Source organism: Lagopus leucura, unplaced genomic scaffold (genome assembly GCF_019238085.1).
Source record: "Lagopus leucura isolate 7727_CA_CO unplaced genomic scaffold, USGS_WTPT01 Super-Scaffold_100024, whole genome shotgun sequence".
Taxonomy (NCBI): domain Eukaryota; kingdom Metazoa; phylum Chordata; class Aves; order Galliformes; family Phasianidae; genus Lagopus; species Lagopus leucura.
Genome location: NW_024962276.1, coordinates 5,061,142 through 5,081,455, shown reverse-complemented (window position 1 = coordinate 5,081,455; position 20,314 = coordinate 5,061,142). Strand labels below are relative to the sequence as shown.

Genomic DNA, 20,314 nt, shown 5'->3' with positions numbered 1-20,314 from the left:
TTCCTCTCTCCTCTCTTCCCCCCTCTCCAAACGTTCCTATTCAAAGCAACAGAGGAAAATTATTCTTGCTGAAGTAATATAAAGGAAAGTCATAGTAGTATTTGGCATTTTTAATTTAGGTTTGTTTTATTTAAGTTTAATGTTAATTCCATGCTGTGTTTCAGTAAGAACAATACAGATTCTGTATCTGTGGCTCCAGTCAGATATCCAGTAGTACAAATTAGCTTCAAGTTACACATACTGAACAAAAGAGGTTGAGCGAGCGAAGGGAGATGGGGAGGGGGGAGGGAGAAAAGAAAAAATATTGAACACGCATGCAGGCTTATCAATGCCACCTTCAATGCTAACCTGCTTTGAGGAAAAGTAAAGAGTAGGCAAGAATGAGCAGCCACGGATTGTTGAACTGTTACCAGCACCACGTTTTTCAGCAACATTTCAGCAGTTTGGAAGGATTTTTTTTTTCCTTTTTTTTTATTACAGTAACCCCACTACAATATACATCCCAATGCAACCTGTAACTTCAAGCTAAACATCCAATTAAGTTTAAACATCGGTATAAAATTCAGTTTAAACAATTATAAAAAAAGAAAAATGCCACCACATGCATGCTACCTCGTGATAAGGAATCTCTCCCCTACAAGTCTAACAGCCTCCAGGTGTCACATCCACTTCTAATGGCCATCACCACGGCTGGCAGGAGACAACACAGTAATGCTGAAAAGCCTTTATGCAGTCCTGTTAGTGTCTTAAAGAACCTAAAAGCTGGCACCAGTAAAATCCACAGAAATTCACTCTTGCCTTTAAGAACTTTTAAACTGTGTAAAAAAAAATAAAAATAAAGAAACCCAACAGGGCAGGAACCTAAATTCTGAGACCCAATGTAAAAGTCAGATTTGGTGGTTCTCAGAGTGACACTGAGGGTTTTTGTGGGGAGGGGGAAGGGTGGTCAGAGATGGGTTCTCTTGTTGGCCTTTGTGTCTCACTGGTTTTCATCTTCCACATCCTGCAGCGCTTCTTTATTCTGTTCTTCACCTATGGAAGCATTTAGAAGTAAGGAAGAAGTTAGCTCCTAAAAATGAGTCCTGAAGAAAGCCTTAACAAGCGCCTAAGATTAATACTTCCATGCAATTCCACACTCACTCACACTTGCACAAACGACACGCGCTCATAACAGCCAGTTCTGGAGCAAAGCTTCCATGGGCGTTAAGCCTTGGAACCAACTGGTCACCCTTCATCCCATAACTGCAGTGCCATGAGAACACGCTGTTGTAAGGACAGACAAGGAACCAGCACCCTGAAAGCTGTGTGCCATCGGCCCTGTTGCTGAGCAGGAGATAAACAGCAGGATGGAAACCATCAGAGCAGCTGCAGGTCCTTTAATCACAGAACGCCTTCCTATGGAACCTCATTTCTACTCTGGGGATCCTTAAGGACATCTCACCAACCAGCGACCACAAACTGTGCACCAAAAACACCAAAGAACGCCAGTATTTTTTCCTAAGCCCACTCAGCCTCAGCAACTGCAACTGACTGCAGTCCAGTTTACAGAATGGCACCAGTGACAGGTGAACGCCCTTCCCTGCTGTAAAATCCAACATGACAAGAAATCCTGGGCTTGAGGTGATTAAGAATGCTTTGTGGAAATTCGTGTTCTATGGAAAAGCAGCCGGTTTGGACCTGTCCAACCAGGCTGCAACATGCAGTGCAATGGAAGCCCACCCTAAGGGCTCAGGCAGGAGGTGCATGCAATGCCTCCCGCACAGCCCTGCCACAGCAGGGAGAGGTTACCATACTGCAGCTGTGGCCACAGTGCATGCAGCATTAGGCTGACTGCAAACTGAACAAATGCTTTCTTCACAATGATCCTCAGCCAGGTGACACGGCACTCTCTTAAAGGCACATAAACAAGAAATCCAAAACATGATTTGCAATGAAATCCACTCAGATGAGACCAATGACTTTTAGTACATCATCTGAATGCCTGCTCAGAGCAGATATCCAGATCCACAGTTACCACCAGGCACAATGCAAGGCACACTTTGGGAGAGTGGCCTCCTGCTCTGGCAGAGGGGCTGGACTAAGGTGATCTTTTGAGGTCCCTTCCAATCCCTGACACTCTCTCAACACAGGCCACGTGGCGTTCAACAACAAAATTTACATTTAGAACTACAAAAACAGGTTGTTCAAATGAAGAATGCCAAGGCCCTAAGCAAAGATGACGATTAGAAGATCTGAGCATGCTCTAGCCAATGCACTTAAGCAAATAGTCCTGTAACAGGCAATAGTGGAAGTACTTTTCATGCCTAAATATTCTTAATATTCCATCCAGGTACGCAGCTCAATTCCCAAACACTGGGGTTACGTTGGAACTTAGTTACACACGTATCAGACCTGAGCTACAGGTCAGAGATCAGAACATCGCTCAGCCCTGGGATGGAGCCCAAGATACAAGCAGTTGTCAGCAGCAAAACAGTGACAGAGGCAAGCATGATTAGTGATCAGAGGAAAACTGAGGCTGCAAAGCTCATTGAGCCATGACAAGGACTTACAAAGTAGACTTTTTAGGAAAAGAACAGTTGGACTTTCCTTTAGGAATCTATACAGCAGGAAAGAAGGGGAGAATAGGAATCATATGAAGACGACATCACAAGCGTGGAAGTAAACTGAACAGCTCGTCTATGGCACGGGTAAACATGGTGCATGAGATGAAGAGGTGCAGCAGCTGAGCAATGCTCCACTGCAGGATGTCACTGCAGCCTGCACCACTGAACCCAAGGTGGGCAAAATGATCAAAAGGCTTTTTGGAAGTCACCACCACCCCTCAGGAAAGCAGTAACAGCGAGCACCTTTCTGAATGCCACCATTAACGTCTGCCTGTACTTAAAGGCTCCAGGCCACTCTGGGACACTGAGTTCTGGAAGTAACTGCTTCAAATGCACTCCGTGCATCCACTGCACGCTGTAAGAAAACACAGCTTGGCACCTCCATGTGTGCACATCACCCAAACACTGCATTCTTTGGGAACTTGAGCTGCAGAAGAGTTTTAAGCAGTTCTGCAGTATTTGCAGTTTTGTAATCAGTCCTGGAATGCACCATGAACAGCAACAACACGATTCTGAACTGCTTCAGAACAGCAGAAACACTGGTTTTCTGTGCTACAGAGCTAATGATGATATGAGAAATCTGAACGTGGATTATGCAAAAGAGGTATGTAAAGAGCCTCTGCAAACAGTTAAATTTCTGTGGTATGAAATGAAATGTCTCACAGCTCACACGCAGTTACTTCTGGAAGATGTTCCAATGCTGTTACCTCACATCAGCCATCCAGCCTTGTGAGCTGTGCTGAAATTTCTTTCCCAGTGCCTCAGCACAGCAAGGAAGGCACCTAACAGCACTGCAGTGTTACAGCAGTGTCTCTGCTGATCCACCTACAGTAGGTGGAAGCCCAAAGAAAACAGGGTAACATTTTAACTGCAGCATCCACATGGTAACATGCAGGAAGTCTGCAATGCTACAGCTGCTTTCAGGGGGATACAGCACTGGACAGAGAAGCCCTCTGACTGCCACCATGGTACAAGTAATGTCTTAAATAAGCATCCTACAGTTTTATTTAGGATCTGAAGTCAAGCTGCAATGTTGTTTCAGACCTCTGAGTATTTAAGTGTGCAATATGCTTCCACCAGGACTCGCATTCTTCTCTTAAGGTAAAAGAAAAAACAGCTTTTTTGAAAACTTCTTCCCAGAACTTTTTTTTTTTTAAACAAACAAACAAAAAGCACAAGTTCTCTCCTTTGATAAAGTTATGTTTAAACTGCCAGAAGTGGGACGAGGCAAACGATGCAATTTACACCTGGCACTGTATGCCAGAGTCTAAGAGAAAAAAGCCTCCTTAGGACACCAAGTAACTGCCAGATGTCAGTCAGCAGCGCTCCCTGCCCCATGTTGGGGACACTCAGTCTCTGCTCTGGCAATGCCCTCTGTGGAGGCACAAGCCTAACATCTGCTGGCAGTACTTCAAGAAGGAAAAGCTTTTCAAACATCCAAATATCAGAAGTGACCTGAGAAGGAACCAGACCACTCACAATACTTCCTCCTGCACTGGAAATTCATATCTGGTTGAAAGGGGAACTGGAAGACGAACGTGACAAGCCACTAACGAAACAGACTAATTAAGCCACTGCTTTTAAAATAACCACTGATGTTTACAACATTACTTATCTCACACCTTTAAGCGTGAAGCTGAAAGAATTTCCTTGTCAGTGTTTTTACCGCTGCCATTCATGATGTAAATATTTTCTAAATGTTTTCTGGGCAGGAATGAGGAGAGGCAGGAGTTCAGAGCTGAGCTCACTTACCATCACCCTGCATGTCTGAAGTCCATAGTGTCAGGTTATCACGTAACAACTGCATGATAAGTGTAGAGTCCTTATAGCTTTCTTCACTCAGCGTATCCAGTTCTGCAATAGCATCATCAAAAGCTGCTTTCGCCAACCTGTAAGCACAGAATCAATCCAGTTTAACATCAACTAAGAAAGGGAATTCAGAAGCCTACACACACCGAGCCCATTGCTCAGAGCACCCATCTTCTAGTTGGCTGTATGACAACCACAGCCTCGATGACTTTTTTCTTCTTCAAAACTGACTACTTTGTGTGCCTAAGAACAGTTCTGACTCAATCTATGTTTCCTTAAACATTACCACACCCTGCAGCGCTGCTGTTCGCTAAAAGCTTTAAAAAAGTATTTACCTAACCTGCAACGACAGGTCTGAAATACTCCATTTTGCTTTGTTCCTCATTTTTATGCCCATGCAAACTAAATCCTTAAAGACAGATGAGATCATAATTCTGTAGATGTCACTCATTTCTGTGACCACAACCTCTCCTATGTTGTGTAAGACTTGTTGAGGAGCCAGCAGCAAGAGTCAAGTTCAGTTACACTTCTTGAGGATAAGGACGTGCACAGTTAACGTGCAAGCTGTCAAGCTGCCGCTGGTTCACTGATCCAAAGTTAATGCTGTTCTGCTTCCCCAATAATCTACTCTCAGATAAACAAATGCAAATGGGCTGAAAAGGAAAAGCTGAAAGCCTTAACCTCAAACAAAGCAAGAAAAAAGCCAGCCCAGTGTTTGAGTTAAAAGACATTACACCCAACTGGGAATCACATTCAGCTTATTGAGCATTCACAGAAAATCCCCCCATCTTCTCAGTCACCTGCAGGCACGATCAGGAGAATTAAGAATTTCATAGTAGAATACAGAGAAGTTGAGGGCAAGTCCTAGGCGGATAGGATGTGTTGGTGGGAGTTCTGTCATTGCAATATCACTAGCAGCCTTGTAAGCCACCAAGCTGTTCTCTGCAGCCTCCTTCCTGTCATTTCCTGTGGCAAACTCAGCCAGATACCTATGGTAGTCCCCCTTCCTGAAAGCAAGAACAGAACAAACGAGAACTCATTAGTCTTTACTTCCACACCAGCCACAAAAACTGCTTAGTTCCAAAATCTGTTATACATTTACATGGTAAGGGACGTTACTGCTGAATTACTGTCCAGACCTCAGGGCCTCAGTGAGTTTCAAGCCGAGGTTTGAGCAGGAAAAAAATATCTGCATTTAATTTCTGTTGCACTGGCACGGAAGTCACAGTACTGTTCTCCCCATGACCCCCTGTGCAGCTGTACAACTGCACCTCAACTAATAGCGAGGTTTTGTTAAACCTGCAGCAATAGGGATACCTCAAATAGAGGGGATCATTTAAAGACACTTCAAGATTGGACGATCACAGCTCATACAAGGAAGCACTACAGCAGAGATGAGATCCTGTATTACCTCAGAGAAAATGGTTAGTACACTTCAAATCTGCACAACAGCTCCTGAGAAGCTCTGAGCATCTTGTTCTGCACTGGCCTAAAGCTCTTGTCTGCCACTAACACCCCAAAAGCAGACAAAAAGGGATATTCATTACACACAACTGAACTGCCCTCTTCCAGGAAGAAATTACCATCCTCCACTGTGCAGAAAAACAGCCATTTGTAGCCACTGTACTCTTGTTATCTATTCCAGCTCCAACATGCAGCCCTCGCCTTGCATGGCAACACTTACATTTTGTAATAGAAAACCTTGGACTCGCCAGTGTTAGCTGCTGGAATGAGGTGTTTGTCCAGTACATCCAGAATGTCACAACAGATTAACTTCAGTTCAGTCTCAACCTAAAAAGAAAAATAACCACAACGAGGCAAGGTCAGCACTGAGACTGAAAGGCTGTTCCAAAAACAACATCAAACAGGTGACAGAAATCCAAGGAGGGGGAAAACAAAAAACAGAATAAAAGATTCAGCTGTCCACAGGTACATTAAACAAAAACAGCACAGGGCAATTAGCTGGGACACAGAGGCAAGGACTGATGGATGATGAAATGCATAACTGAGTAACAGAATTACACATTCCCTGGAAAACATCTTGCTGGACAGTTGCATTACGTCTGTCTCAGCATATCGTTCCTCACTGCAAGACTTGCACAACCAATGCCTCACAGTTTTGAGCCTGGAAGGCTGCCCTGAGGTGGTAATGGTGAAGGGGAACAATCTGAATGCTCAACTCTATCTCATCCTTGGGGTTAAGCTACACATTCACAACAGGTTGTCACTGCCCACCTGGGACACAGTCTAACAGAGAGCCTACAACAAAAACCTGTAATAACAGATCAAAAATGTCAGACAGAAGAAACAAGTCCAGAAAAAATACAAACTTCAGGAGCAGGTGATAAAACAAGCAAAGCACAGCAAAAACCATAAGCACTAACAGCAAGGTCAGCAACAAAGGAAAACCAATAAAGTCTTATATGAGGACTTTAACAGCCACAGATGGAAACGGCCACATCACTTCTTCTTCCTGATTTAGAATATAAAGCAAGGGTTACAAGGCTGGTTTCTACCATAGGAAATGTCACACCTGAAAGCAAAGAAATGAAGCACCTTCAAGAAAAACAACCTAAAAACTGTCTTGGCACATCAGCATTGCCCACAACAGATTTGTTCCAAGCATTCCTTGTCACTCGCAGTAGGAGGGGTTGGCAAAGTGCACAGCAACCCACCGCTGCTCTCACAATTCAGCACTAACTTGCACAGTAACAGCTAGAGACAACTTTGGCTCAAGCCACTGTTAGGTTCCGTAAAGCAGAGGCTTTCAAGGGAAGGCATCAACATCAGCTTCAATGAGCTGCCCCAGGAGCTGCCCATCTCACACCACAGGCAGCCACTGCCCTTCTCAGCCCTCCACCATGCAGCTTTCTCTCACACACCGATGCTCTCACCATGCAGCACCACTGCAGAGCTCCCAAACCATCACGGTCTGTACCCACATCTACCCTCAAGAGCTGCTATGCTGCAGATCTAAAAGCAGTTAAACTGGCACATTCCAACTAAGTTACAGACATAGAAAAGCTCCTTTAGGTAAATTCATCTGCAGCAGATGTCTGTGTAAACAATGTCGGGATGCCCCAACACTCAAGGGGAGAGTTAACTGCTATACTTAGTTACGTGACAAATGCTTAAGGAAGTTGCTGAAATATGGTCACTTGAAGTATCTACTTCATATATTCTTGCGCTACAAAAGCTATAAAACCTTTGCCAGCAGTCAGTTCCTGCAAACTTCTTTCCTCTTGATCCTCTTTCTCAATGACTTCTTTTGCAGAGATCTTCAGCAAAACTGCAAAGAATAAATCAGTTTCTGATCTTCTTTTGTTAAACCACACATGTACAAAGTTCCATTTCATCTCAGACCTTTTTCAGCTGTGTTTCAAGGATCACTCACATGAGTTACCAGAACTCAGCTGCTGACCAGCACACTGAATTAAGAACAATAAATAAACCTCCCACCCCACAGCCCACTCCCCTCTCCCCAAATCCTAAGAGATCTTTTATAAAAAGGATCTTCACTCAGACTGGATCACTGAGCTTTGCAAAGCCAGCACAGGAGCGCACACTACGCCTGTTCAGAGCACTCAGAACAGGCAGTTTTACAGCTCAAAACACAACACGCAGAACTACAGGCTCTGACGGGCAAGGAGAGATGGCTCATCCCAGTAGGTGTGCAGTGGTCCCTACTGTGCCTCCCTTTAATAGCAGTGCTGGTTTAAGCAGATTTCAGATTGTGTTCTCAGCTCTGCAGGTACAGAGCCCTGTAAACCACCTGGCGACTGCAACAAAGAAACTTACTGGAAACACCAGAAGGTCAGGGCCTGCTCTAATTCCTTGCCCTAGTTCAGTATTTAGCCCACAGAAGAGCTGTGCCTCATAACTGGGATGCACCATGAAACCAGTGCAATAGGCAGCAGCTGCTGAAACCTGTGAGCTGCCTTCCTCCTTGTGCCCCTGAAAAACAAAGAGCACATCAACACACAGCCCAACGTGCAGGCCATGTATGAAGAGGCGAAGGCAGCCCTGCAGCTTCCCCAAAACACAGCCCAGCTTGCTAAACACAAGCACTAAAACACACGTAAATACAGACCTTAAGGGGGAGGGGAACACTTGGCCTATGCTATTAGTGAAGGGATTTGGTCTTAGAGAGAGGATGTGAGCTGCACCGTCTGCAAACACGCTGCTTCATCCGCTCAAGGACAAGCTAAGAAAGCCTGTGTTCTCATCCACAGAGATGCAATGGAGCCAGGAGCTCCACTTCTGCACATCCACGTGGCCACACGCCCAAAATAAAGCAGGAATCACATAGGCAGCATTTTTTCCACATGGCTACGATGCATTCTGCTACATCTGTCTTAACATCTCACACCATCACCCCTTGAGATGCTTCCCAAGTCATACTGGCTCCTAACTTAACGTCTATGGAGTCTGAACACAACCAAGAACTGTTAAATTGTAACAAACACCAACACAGAAAAGAAACGTCCATTACTTGCACACAAACTACATCTTTTATTTCAACTCAAGCAGCAATTTCTGGCTGTGCCAGCCCACCTCTGGGTCTGGTCACAGGGGAGGATTTCTCCACCAATTCTCCTGTCCACTCCCCAGTACTTTAAGCTTGGCCTGCTGGTCCCCCAAAAAAGCACTTTTTTCCCCCTTCTTCTTCCTCGAAGTCTTGCAAGCACAGGAAGGATCTCTTAACAACATTCAATTTAAAATGAGAAATGAAGTAACAGCATGTATTCGTTGACATGACAGGTAGTAAGCAAGATAACCTCAACTCTCCAGACCTTACCTGCTCCCCCAAGCACTGAGTATGACAGCAGGGCAGTTCTGCAGCTCTCATGCTCTCAGCAGCGGAAGAGAGAAGCTGCACCCAAAACTTTGCATATATTCTTTAGGCCCTTATTGCTCAAATTCTGTCTTGACCAACCCATTAATGCTCTCCACGTACCAGGTAAGTCTTCCAGTAACTACAAACAGGACTTCAGCTACAGCCAACAGCACGAGCCTCCAGGGCACCCAGGCCAGGCAGGCAGACACATCTGCTCTTTCTTCAGCATGGAAATGCACTCCTGTGCTCCCCACTGCATTCTTCCACCTAAAGCCTACAGCATCCAGAAGGACCTGTGATGGCTCTTCCTTGAAAAATTTAACAGATGGAAGTACTGTTGCACAGCAGTGCACTCTGTGGCTTGTACATTTATCTCAATGCACTACTTCAAGGACTGCATGCATTTCTTGCTTGTCAGTCTGCTCTGCACAGCACTTGCTTGCTTTAAATAGAAATGCAGAACAATGTATTCTACAGACATCCAGAGACAATGAAAAGTCTTCTCACTATTAAAGGATCTCTGAAAAGATAATGAACTGCCCACAAAATGTTAAGCAAAGGGAAAAAAAAAACCACCAAAACACCACAACTTGAAAGCATGAAGTTTAAAACAAACGATACTGCCTTAATTTATATGCCCTGCTAGGAAGACTTTAGATACCCATCAAAAAATGGTATTTGGGACTGTATGTAACTGGCAGAGCTTCACCCCATCAGCACGCCAGTATAAAATTAGAAACTCCGAACTTGAACAATTCCATGGAGCAAACAAATGCTATGAGTCAAAAGAAAGCAGTCCAGAGCCATTCTTCAGAAGAGAGTTCCAAGCCAACATCGTTTCCACTGACAGTGTATGAATCAGTGCCAGGTGGTTAAAAGAGACACTCCACTGTTTCTCTGCAAGTGAAGATGGGAGCCGTGGAGGCACTGATCCTGCAGGGATGGATCTGAAGGCTCTGCAGAAACGCGTCGGATTTCATTTCTATAGGAGAACGTCTGCTCCACATTAAAGCATCACTTAAGGAGGCCAGGGTGGGGGCAGGAACAGCTCCCTGTTCTAACAGCCGAGCGTTTCATTAGCCCTCACTGATGAAAGGCTAAGCTCGCTCCAAGTTCTCCATTTTAGGTAAAGCTGCACAGGCTGACTAGACTCACCATTCAGTTATTTCCATCTATTCTTCCCCCCTTTCTGAAGGAAGAAAACACCAAGGCCCTACAGCTCACTACACATCCAAGTTTCACAGTTGAGATGACCACAATATCTTAATACTCCCTGTTCCTACAAACATGGGAGTGCTTAAACTTAAGGGTAACAAACCCGGAGTCCAGATTTTTTTTAGCTGAACGGCACTGTGCTCCAGCTCCAACAAATCTTACCATTTGCCGATATTCCCGAATCATTTTTAATTTATCTTCTCCTCCTTTGTTTTCTTCTTTCTGTTCAATGCTGCTGATTATTCTCCAGGAAGCTCTTCTGGCTCCAATCACGTTTTTATACGCAACAGAAAGCAGGTTTCTTTCTTCCACTGTCAACTCCACATCCATTCCAGCCACTTTCTTCATTGATTCAACCATTTCTAGGATGAAAAGGTCACGCAGTTATTCTCAACATTAAAACATCTTTCAAACCATTCAAGAGAAGCTGTGCATTAATGATAACTTGTCAAAATAGGCTCCCTCCTCCTTTCCTACAGTTACACCTTGCTTTTAGAGAGGAATGCTCCAAACAAGGCAGTGAGCACCTACACAAAGGAACTGCCTGACACTCTTTGAAGTGCGTTTGACAGGGGCACCCAAAACATTCCTTAAAGACAGTTTGAGACACAAACAAAACCAGCTTAGCAGAAGGATCCCATGGAAGCAAAGCAGCAAGAATGCTGCCATTAGGGAAGCAAGTTGAAGTTCCAAGTAGAAACCACCAGAAGAAAAATTAACTGCTTGGAGAAGTGACAAAAGAGCCCTCCTGAGGATAAGCAGAGCAGCACCACCTAGCCATGCCACACAACTGTTTGCACTGGAAAAATAACACGCTGAATGCAATTCGTATCTATAGCTTAAACCATTTAGAAAAGACTTCCAAAGCTCAGGTGAAAAAAATGATTCCTAAATACAGCTTTTCTATATCCAAATGAAAGTAAAAGCCTGAACTACTTAAGGAAGGCTTTAATCCTTTCATTACCTCATCACATTATGATTTCCTATGACACAACAGAAAAATAAAGGCTGAAATTATTACCTATGAGCTGAGAGCCTGGTCTGAGCACCCAGAAGCCCTAAGTTATCTCCTGCCAAAGAGTGCTTCAGCTCATTCAACCTTTACCTTTCAGCTTCTAGAGCAGATGAGAATCCCACAGACAGGAAAGCCACTAATGAGAGACCGAGCCCCCAGCAGCACCCTAACCCTACCTACATCACAGCCTCATCCTCCTGCACCCCCAAACATCCACGTGTTGTGCAGTAAGTAAGAAGCAGCAAGTGAATCCGAACTGTCATTCCCTCTTCCCATCAGGTGCCAAAACTCATCACCTTTACAGGCAGAAGCCATTTCAGTAATAGAACTCTAGCCTCAATTTTCTCCCTTGCAGGAATGCTGTTATCAGTCTCCAGCAGGTTGCCATATATGCAGGACAATTTAATAGCAGCTCTGTTCTCATCAGGAGAAAAAACAGCCCTACCTCTAGCAGTACATTCTGCTGCTCCAGCTCCTGAAGTGACAAAAAGTGATGCTTTCAAAAAGTCATCCTAAACCACTCTTTAAATCCAGTTAACATAAGCACAAAGTCTTGTAATTTAAACTAGCCACGTTCAAAGCAGCACTACACAGTTACAGCAAGCAACTTAAACAGCGGATGCTCTAGGATTTATTTCCTAAAGGATGACCCTGCCATCTACTCAAATCACTTGAAAACTTTGATTTTTTTCCTTAAACTATGAGTTCTGTGCTCAGATTTTGATGCTCCTTATGCAGCACATATACATTCAAGGCAGTCTGCCTGCCACAGCGTTTGCTCTCGTGAAGGACGACGAACACAAATGAAGACTTGCAGTCCCTGCTAGTTGGTACCTCTGCCAAGCTCCAGCAAGAACCATACGGCTCGTAGTTTAGCTTAATGTTTAACTGCCCTCAGATAAGAAAAGTAATTGAAATAGTACTGCAGCTTCAGCTTGAGAGATTAACCTGTGAATGTAGCTGTGACTGCAGCCATGAATGCACAGCCCTCCTTTCACTCGTTAGTCACAGAAGTTCATGAGCTGAAGAAATATCCTCTAGAAAGTGGAGACCACAGAGGAGGTGGAGATGCTGGGCTCTTCATCTTCCATGCTCACTTCCAGGCATCCACCATCAATGTGAAGATCTTTGTTCTGATGGAAATGACCACTACCCTTTAGCCAAACATGCAGTGTCCAAAGCCCTGCATCTCTTTATACGTTAGTGTGATGTACGTAGGTAATTAACTGCTCCAGAAACATGGAGGTGAGAAACACGTACAGCAAGTTTCTGGGCTCTTACATCCTTGAAAAATGGAAGAGCACACCTGTACATTCACCAATTGGGAAAAAAAAGCAGCCTTATTCTAGACCAAGAAATATTCTATACAAAGACATGGCCACAAGCAGAACAAGTATTTTGTATTCTAGGTGCAGCTTCAGCTGTCTGGAAGATCCTACGCAGAGATGAAAAGCTTGGAGACGGTTCATGACAAAGAACAAGTCTCAGATTACATCTCAGTAAGAAGGATTATGGCAGCAATGACAACTCACTGCACATCCCATCTGAAGATGTTAATGCTGCATTAGAGAAGTAGCAGCGTTACATGGATTCCAAAAGAGCTTGTAATTAAGCCTCGTGGCTGTCACCATATTATACCACTGTCACATCGTGCCACAATCAGAGCAGGAAACCCCCAAAGTACAAATTGAGAGGGCAGGAGAATATTCTGGAGATCCACAGACTTCTGTCCTTCCTCAGGCCTCTGCCATGGGCTGTTTTTGAGAAGTATTACAAGAAACAAACATTTTTGACTAAGCAGGTAATTCCATTTACATATTTTATGGGGGAAAAAAAGCATTTCAGAGAGACACAACACTGCCTATGCCTCCACAGCACAGCACACCAAATCAACGTGGGCACTGTTAGTCATCTGTCCCTAACACTGCCAGGACCACGGCTGCACTGATGTGCTGACTGACCTGCAGCCACATGGAGGACACACAGGGATGCAGCCACAGCCTGTGCAGCACCAAGAAATAGGGCAGAGGCTGCCACACTGAGGGCTACTACCTACAGGAGGGTGCATGCCTTGGGGCTGGGCCTTCTGTTTTAGAGAGGAGGAAGATTACAGCTTTAAGTCCCGAAATACAGAGTTTGACGTGTCTGTAAATCACAATGAAGCTTTCTAAATCCCTTAAGCAGAACTACAGTTTTTCTACCTTTTCCAATAGGTAGAGGAACAGCCAAAACTGAAGTTTTAAATGCTGAAGGTGTATCCATTTCTTTAAAAATAAGTATATATATATATATATATATATATATATATATATATAGTCAAATGAACTGATCTAAAACACAGTGCCTTGAAAGCACAACCATGGAACAAGAACAATACAATGCAGTAGTGTACTTCTATGGGAGGACTGCAATCCATCACAAAGCAGAGAAGCCTCCAGAACAGACAACCCTTGTGCAAGAAATAAAGCCATTTGCTTTAAATGCTAATGGACCCACACAAAGCCACAAAGTTAATTTAGTGTGCACTAAAAAGTAATGGGGGAAGTTTAGAAGAGTTAAGAAGCACAGCACTGATAGCCATCTATTAGGGCACAAGTGATGAGGAAACATACAGAACAAAAGAACGAACATCTCTTTATCAGGGGGAAAAATAAAGACACACTCCAAGTATTTTCTGTTCCTCAAACTCCAGAAGTCCCAACAATTCAGGAACTGGAGCATCCTTGTGTAAAGAATAGAAGAAGGCAACACGCTGCACATTTTCTGGAAGAATTACAAGCTTTTCCAAACAGAATCCAACATTTAACAGCAGACCTTAGGAAGGAGCAGCACTGTGCATCAAACAACACCAGAACAAACCTGACAGCGTTATCATCTATGCTACTCAGACTGAAAATGCAAGTCTAGGTCAGTAATTAACACAAGTGGCAACAGAAACCACTTGGCCTGAGCTATGGCTGATGGGGGAAGACAATGCCTCTTAGCTCACCTGCGTTCACCACAACCAGTATTTGCAGTACTGGTAAAGGCACGACCCAAACACAGCCACCAACACACCAGAAGGACCCAGAATGCAGTACCTGATCCTCAACTCATGCATGTTCTCTAAGATTTCAGCAGCAGAAGGAAGAAGGCTTTTAAGAAACGTGCCAGCAGATATTAAAGGAGAACTGCTATTAACGTAACACTTCCAAGTGCTCAAGAGCAATTATTTCATTAAAAAAAAAGAGTGGGTCATAAATGCTATATTGAAGGGCATGGCTTTCTGTAAGTGCACACAATGCCCCACAGATCTACTCTGCTGCTCTGAGCAAATCACACCCACGGACAAGGAGGACACAAGGGATTCAATCTACCCAGATTTCCTCAAGGCATTTGCCAGGGCCCCTCACTGAGGTTCTTTAACGAACTCTACTGCTATCAGATACAGATCAGATCCTCCCATGGACGGACACTTGGCTGAAAGAGAGCAAATGGCATGAATATAGGCTCAGTGCTCAGAGCAGAGTAAGATCACCAGTGGAACCACACAGTGATCACTGCTAGGAAGTATGCTAGCATTTGTAAGTGGATCCAGAAAAAAAGAATGTTCAGTACTAATTTAATAGTCACAGCAAATTGCTAAGAGCAATAAAGACCAGAGAGCAGGAGAAATAATGGCACGTTTTCCCTGTTAAGTGATGTGTAACCATGAGAACTACAGCCTATAGATTCCATTCTCTCCAGACGTGCAGCCCTCTGATCCATTTGATATCAGCAGGCACCATCCTCCTCACTGCAGTGATCAGCTCCAAATCCAAGGCAAGAGAAACTAAGATTTTAACTGCCTGTGCATCCCAGACAACTCCAACATTTGACTGTATGACTCTGCACCACACAGTTCTACAAAGCATTTGTAACTACTTTAATGCTCTTGAAGATATACATGATCTAGGCCAAATAATCCAAGTAACAGTGGCATTTTCTGCACAATCAATCCCATACACTACCAACACAATTTCTAAGTCATTTCTACATCTTCAAGTTGGGAAGATGTGTTTTCCTAGAACAAAGAGGACTACTAACAAGAGTCAGTTTGAAAGCAGACACAGGCAAACGCAAGGGCTGAGTCTCATCACACGTTTCAGTTTGACTGAGATCTGCTACTACAGAGTCTCCTTACACAAGGTCTTGAGCAAGTTAGTGGGCACTTCCCAGTATGTGGTCTCCCTGCAGAGCACCAAGCCGTCTAAGTTTGGATGCTCAACACTTCTGGTATCTCAGAAGCTTCAGGAAGGAAATTATGGAAGGTCCTCTCACAGAACTCTGCTGGGAGGGGCAAATTACACCCCTTAGATACATGTACATTATTTACCTGAAAGAAGACCACTGCACACTGAAAATAATGAACAACTTAATCAATAATCTGTGTCAGAAATGAGAACTTGATTCTTCATCAAGCTGTAACTGCAAGTCCTGCTACCATGAGCCAACTCATTCTACAGCACGTTCAGATCTTGGATTCAGTGTACTGCAGCACACCTTACTGCCTTCAGAGTGAAGGCTTGCTTTTCTGGCAGCGAGTTAATAGCAACATGGGAGTTACATGTTGACTTGCTGTGCTGGGAATCAGAAGAGCTGCCAATTATCTTCTTCCCAGCTGTAAACTGACCTATTATCCTCACCTACTTCACCCTGGGTAAATTTCAAATCATGTATTTCAAGATCTGTGGCACAAAACTGCTAGCAGGACTGAAGCACCCACAGTGTTCACCCAGAGCTTACCTTCTATCCTAGCATGCTTCTCAACTGATGAGAAGAAAGGTGCTACCTAGCTTCTGCAACGGAGAGTTAGTTTTGACATTCAGCAGTCCGTGAGAACGCAGATACATACAATCTCTTGATGTAAGAAAGTAAAACGTTAGTAAGGTGATTTCATAAACCAACGCAGTTTTATCTACTCCAGTTGTTCCCCAGAAAAGACATTTCATACATATATTATACTATTGATAACAGTCTTTGAAGGAACTCAGAGGGTTTTCACACAGAGTGGTGACACACTGGAACAGGTTGCCCAAGGAGGTGGTGGATGCCCCATCCCTGGAGGCACTTAAGGCAACATGGCTCTGGGAGCCCGGTCTGCTAGTTGGCAACACTGCACATAGCAGGGGGTGAAACCAGATGATCACTGTGGTCCTTTTCAACCCAGCCCATTTTATGATTCTGTGAACTGCAGGTAAGTGTGATTTTTTTTTTTCTGAAGTATGATTTGTCACAAAGCTTACTCTAACACAAGTAAGCTTCCTGGCATTTTGTGGTCTGTCATGACATGCCTAAGCAGATCTGTAAAGATAGTCAGACACCCAGATCTCTCACTATCTCTAGAGATCACAGCTTAAGCGTTATTTACACTGCAAAAGCACCCAAGAAAGATGTCCTCTAAATCTGGGCCAATGTACCCAAGGGCTGTGCAGACACAGGACTAGATTCCCAACAACTCGCAGGCACAGCTTGCAAGCTTCAGAACTTAAGTGGGTCATGTAACTAAAAAAAACCAAAAAACTTGTTAGATGCCTACCTTAGGAGCTGCCTTAAATGCCATGGATCATGGCTGTTCTAAGCACACAGCATGCTGAGTCTCAATGAGAAAGATGGGGCAGAACGTAATGCTATCCTAACATTAAACATTAAAAATTGTCATTTTACATTCATATTCAAGTCGCAGAACAGGTTTCTATTCCAGCATATTTGTAGCCAGTACTTACCATCAGTAGCATCTGAAAGTTATTAACTGTTACCTCACCATCACCTATCTCAAAGACAAAGCTAAAGAACAAAACTAAGCATCACTTCACTTCCCCACACCGTTTCATTCACAGTGAGCAGCCTCAGCAGGAACGCAGTATTTCATATAAATGAGAACAAAATATACTTTTCATTTTTTAATTGGTTCCAACTGAACAAGAACACGGAATTAGATGCTAAACCTGCACCTACAGTACATATTTTTCAAGGCCAGGGACATGAGAAAGGAGGACACCTTCAAGAGAATTAAAGGATGCACCTTAAATCTGTTGACTCAACTCGATGCCAACAAATTCTGCAAGTCTAAAACCCACAATATTGCTTTAAAGATAAGAACACTAAACTTATCATCACCTCCTTGGTGATAATGTTCTCACTGCCATTCAGAAGCCACAAGCCTCTGAATTCTGACCTAGCCAATTCATTCTGCAAACATCCATGGAAGCATTGGGATGGAAAGCCCACTGACAGAAATGCCACACAAAGGCAATCTCTATCAACCCTTTCTTTTTCGTCAGGAAATCAGGCTGTGTTGTAGATTGCTATGATGGGGTGGGATCTGATTACTTTCCAAAGAAGTGATTTACCATTTATCTAGGAAAGCATCAGTCAGTTACACCTCAAAAGCTCCCAAAGATGATTAACCCCCCAGACAGCTGGTTTGGGGTTCCAATCAAACCACAGCCAGTGCTCAGTGCTGCACTGACACTCACCTGTACCAGGTGGACAAACCTTCCCCCACCCCACACACAAACACTCAACTCCAGCAATACTGCTTTGTGGTCTTTGTGGAAGATGGCAGCAGGGAGAACAATGCACCTTCCCATCCCACACTGCTAAGGAGACAAAAAAAACAAACGCACCCCAAATCTACAACCCCCTCCTCAACCACTTGTACCCACAGATGTTGCTCTCCTATTATGAGCTGCATCTTACTTGGAGAGGTGGACATCAGTCACCCCACAATACCAGGTTTGGGGGGCATTTTTTCCCTTTAAGCCCCTACATTAACAGTGAGGAGACTATTTGGCTGCTGTCACCCAGTGGGATTCTTATCCCTACCCTACTTCCTACCAGAACATTCACTGCAGATGGTCTTAATTACTCCTTCCTTCATTTGAGGTTCTGTTTTCCTCCCCAAAATGTGTATTTCTCAGATGTTTTGGAATCACATTATCAGAAGGTTTCTAAGCAATAACTCGGAGAACAATGCCTAATTCTCACCAGCTGACTCCTCTGCTCTGTGAAAACTGTGACCAACTCAAGGATCCACAGCATCTCCCTACTTCTAAATGAAACCTAACTGTACTCACACCCTATACACACACTTGCGTTTCTTCCACTTGAAATGCATAAACACGGGTCTGAGGGCAGAAGGAACAATCCCAGATGATTAACACCACCGAGAAAATTAAAGGCCCTTTCTGCTATAGGCAAGAAAAGCACCTTGAAGGGAATATTCACACGGCAGACATTTTGGGGGCAAGAAACACCATCCGGGGCTGCCAGCTCCTTCCCACCGCCCCTTTTTTCCCCTGCTATGAAGGGATCGGGCACGGAGCTCATGAAGTTGTTCATAAGGTGAACAAGGGGGAAAAAAAAAGAAAAAAAAAAAAGACAAAGCTGCAATGTAAAACGGTCTGTAATGATTTCCAGCACGTAACGCGAGCATGTGCTCTTCCTTTAGGTAATGCCGGGCAGCGCTGCAGGGTGAGAGCTGTCCCTCTACGGGCTCCAACGGAAAGCGAAGGGAGAGAAAGAGAAGCGCCATCCCGCTCCCTCGGGCCCCTCCGGCATCGCCTCCCGAGGGCCGGCGCGGGGCGTTGTCTGCGGCGAACCAACCTCGGCCCCACAGCGCCGAGCTCCACGGGGCCGGAGGGCGGCACGGCCCCGCACCACAGGTGAGCCGCCCGCCGCCGCCGCCCGCAGGATGCGGGGTCTCTTTGTCGGACCCCTGAGGCGGGGGCGGCTCCCCTTCCCCCCCGGGACTCGCCCTTCGCGGCCGCCATTTTATTCCCGGCTTCTGCCGCCACCGCCCCCCGAAGCGGGCCACGCCCAGGCCGCAGCCGCCCGCTCGTTCGGGGCCCCCCATCCCCGGCTCCGCAGCCCTCGGGGCGCTCCCCGTCGCCATTTTGTCGGCGCCCCCCTCCTCCGCCCCTGCCCCCCCGCCCCCGCCCAGCCGCCATTTTGTGGCCGCTCCCTCCCTCTCCCCTTGGCCTTGCACGGCCTTCCCAGCCGGCGCTCACCATCGTAGCGCTCGGCCTGCTCGGCCAACTTAGCCTGATAGACGAGGTCCTCCCGATCGTCCATGTCCTGCAGGCGGAGCGGCGTCGGGAAGCGTACGGGGCGGATGGAAGCCGATGGGGTCTGGGGGGCTCAGCGGCTACCAGCTCGCTGCTCTCCGGGCAAATATGGCGGCAGCACCGCCTCCCGCTGCATCCGGGCACTTCCACAACCGCGCGCATGCGCCCTCCGGCTTCCCATGGCAACGGCGGCTCCTTAGCAACGGGCGGGAGGCGGTGGGGCCGGTGTTGGGAGCGCGGCCATTTGCTCCAGAGCGGCGGCCGTGGGACGGCAGCCGAGAGGTGCGGAGCAGCTGGGGCTGAGGGGCTGGCAGGGAGCCCTGCTCGCGTGAGGGAGAGCCGGGAGCAACGGCCGGGTGTGTGTGTGTTCTGATGTGTTCTGGGTATAAGAATGCCCAGAAACGGTCTGTTCCCACCTTTTGGAGCCCAACTATTGTTCAGTTCTCAGAATTATTTGATCAGAATTCCATACAGGAAAGCACAAAGATATTAACGTGTCTGGACTCAGCTGAAAATTAGGCATCAAGTTCAGGAAGAAAAAAAAGAAAAATGAACACAAAAACTATTTCCAATCTGAAGGAAATATGACCAGAAAATGCAGATTTTGTTGAAACTAGGAATCATGATAGAGCTTTACCTCTTACTTGTCCATAAGGACACAGCAGTTACCAAGGATTCTGGTAGGCATCTGAAAAATCCCAGCAGTATTCAGTCACCGTGCATTTGTGTAACATTGTACAACTTCAAA

General features: G+C 45.3%; 1 protein-coding gene across 2 annotated transcripts; it reads right to left on the bottom strand.

The window, feature by feature from the left end:
- Positions 1–100: 100 nt before the first annotated feature.
- YWHAE (tyrosine 3-monooxygenase/tryptophan 5-monooxygenase activation protein epsilon) lies at positions 101–19,710 on the bottom strand. 2 transcript variants are annotated; one of them, XM_042879428.1, is made up of 7 exons: positions 19,510–19,710; positions 10,627–10,826; positions 6,097–6,203; positions 5,213–5,419; positions 4,356–4,492; positions 2,550–2,596; positions 101–1,032 (listed from the first exon to the last, which is right to left on the bottom strand). In XM_042879428.1, the coding sequence occupies exons 1-6, from the start codon at positions 19,571–19,573 to the stop codon at positions 2,589–2,591; spliced, it is 723 nt and encodes a 240-aa protein (XP_042735362.1). In that variant the 5' UTR covers positions 19,574–19,710; the 3' UTR covers positions 101–1,032; positions 2,550–2,588. The 2 variants fall into 2 exon arrangements, with proteins under 2 accessions (XP_042735362.1, XP_042735361.1); XM_042879427.1 differs by lacking the exon at positions 2,550–2,596 and having other exon boundaries at positions 19,510–19,709.
- Between the last annotated feature and the right edge of the window lie 604 nt (positions 19,711–20,314).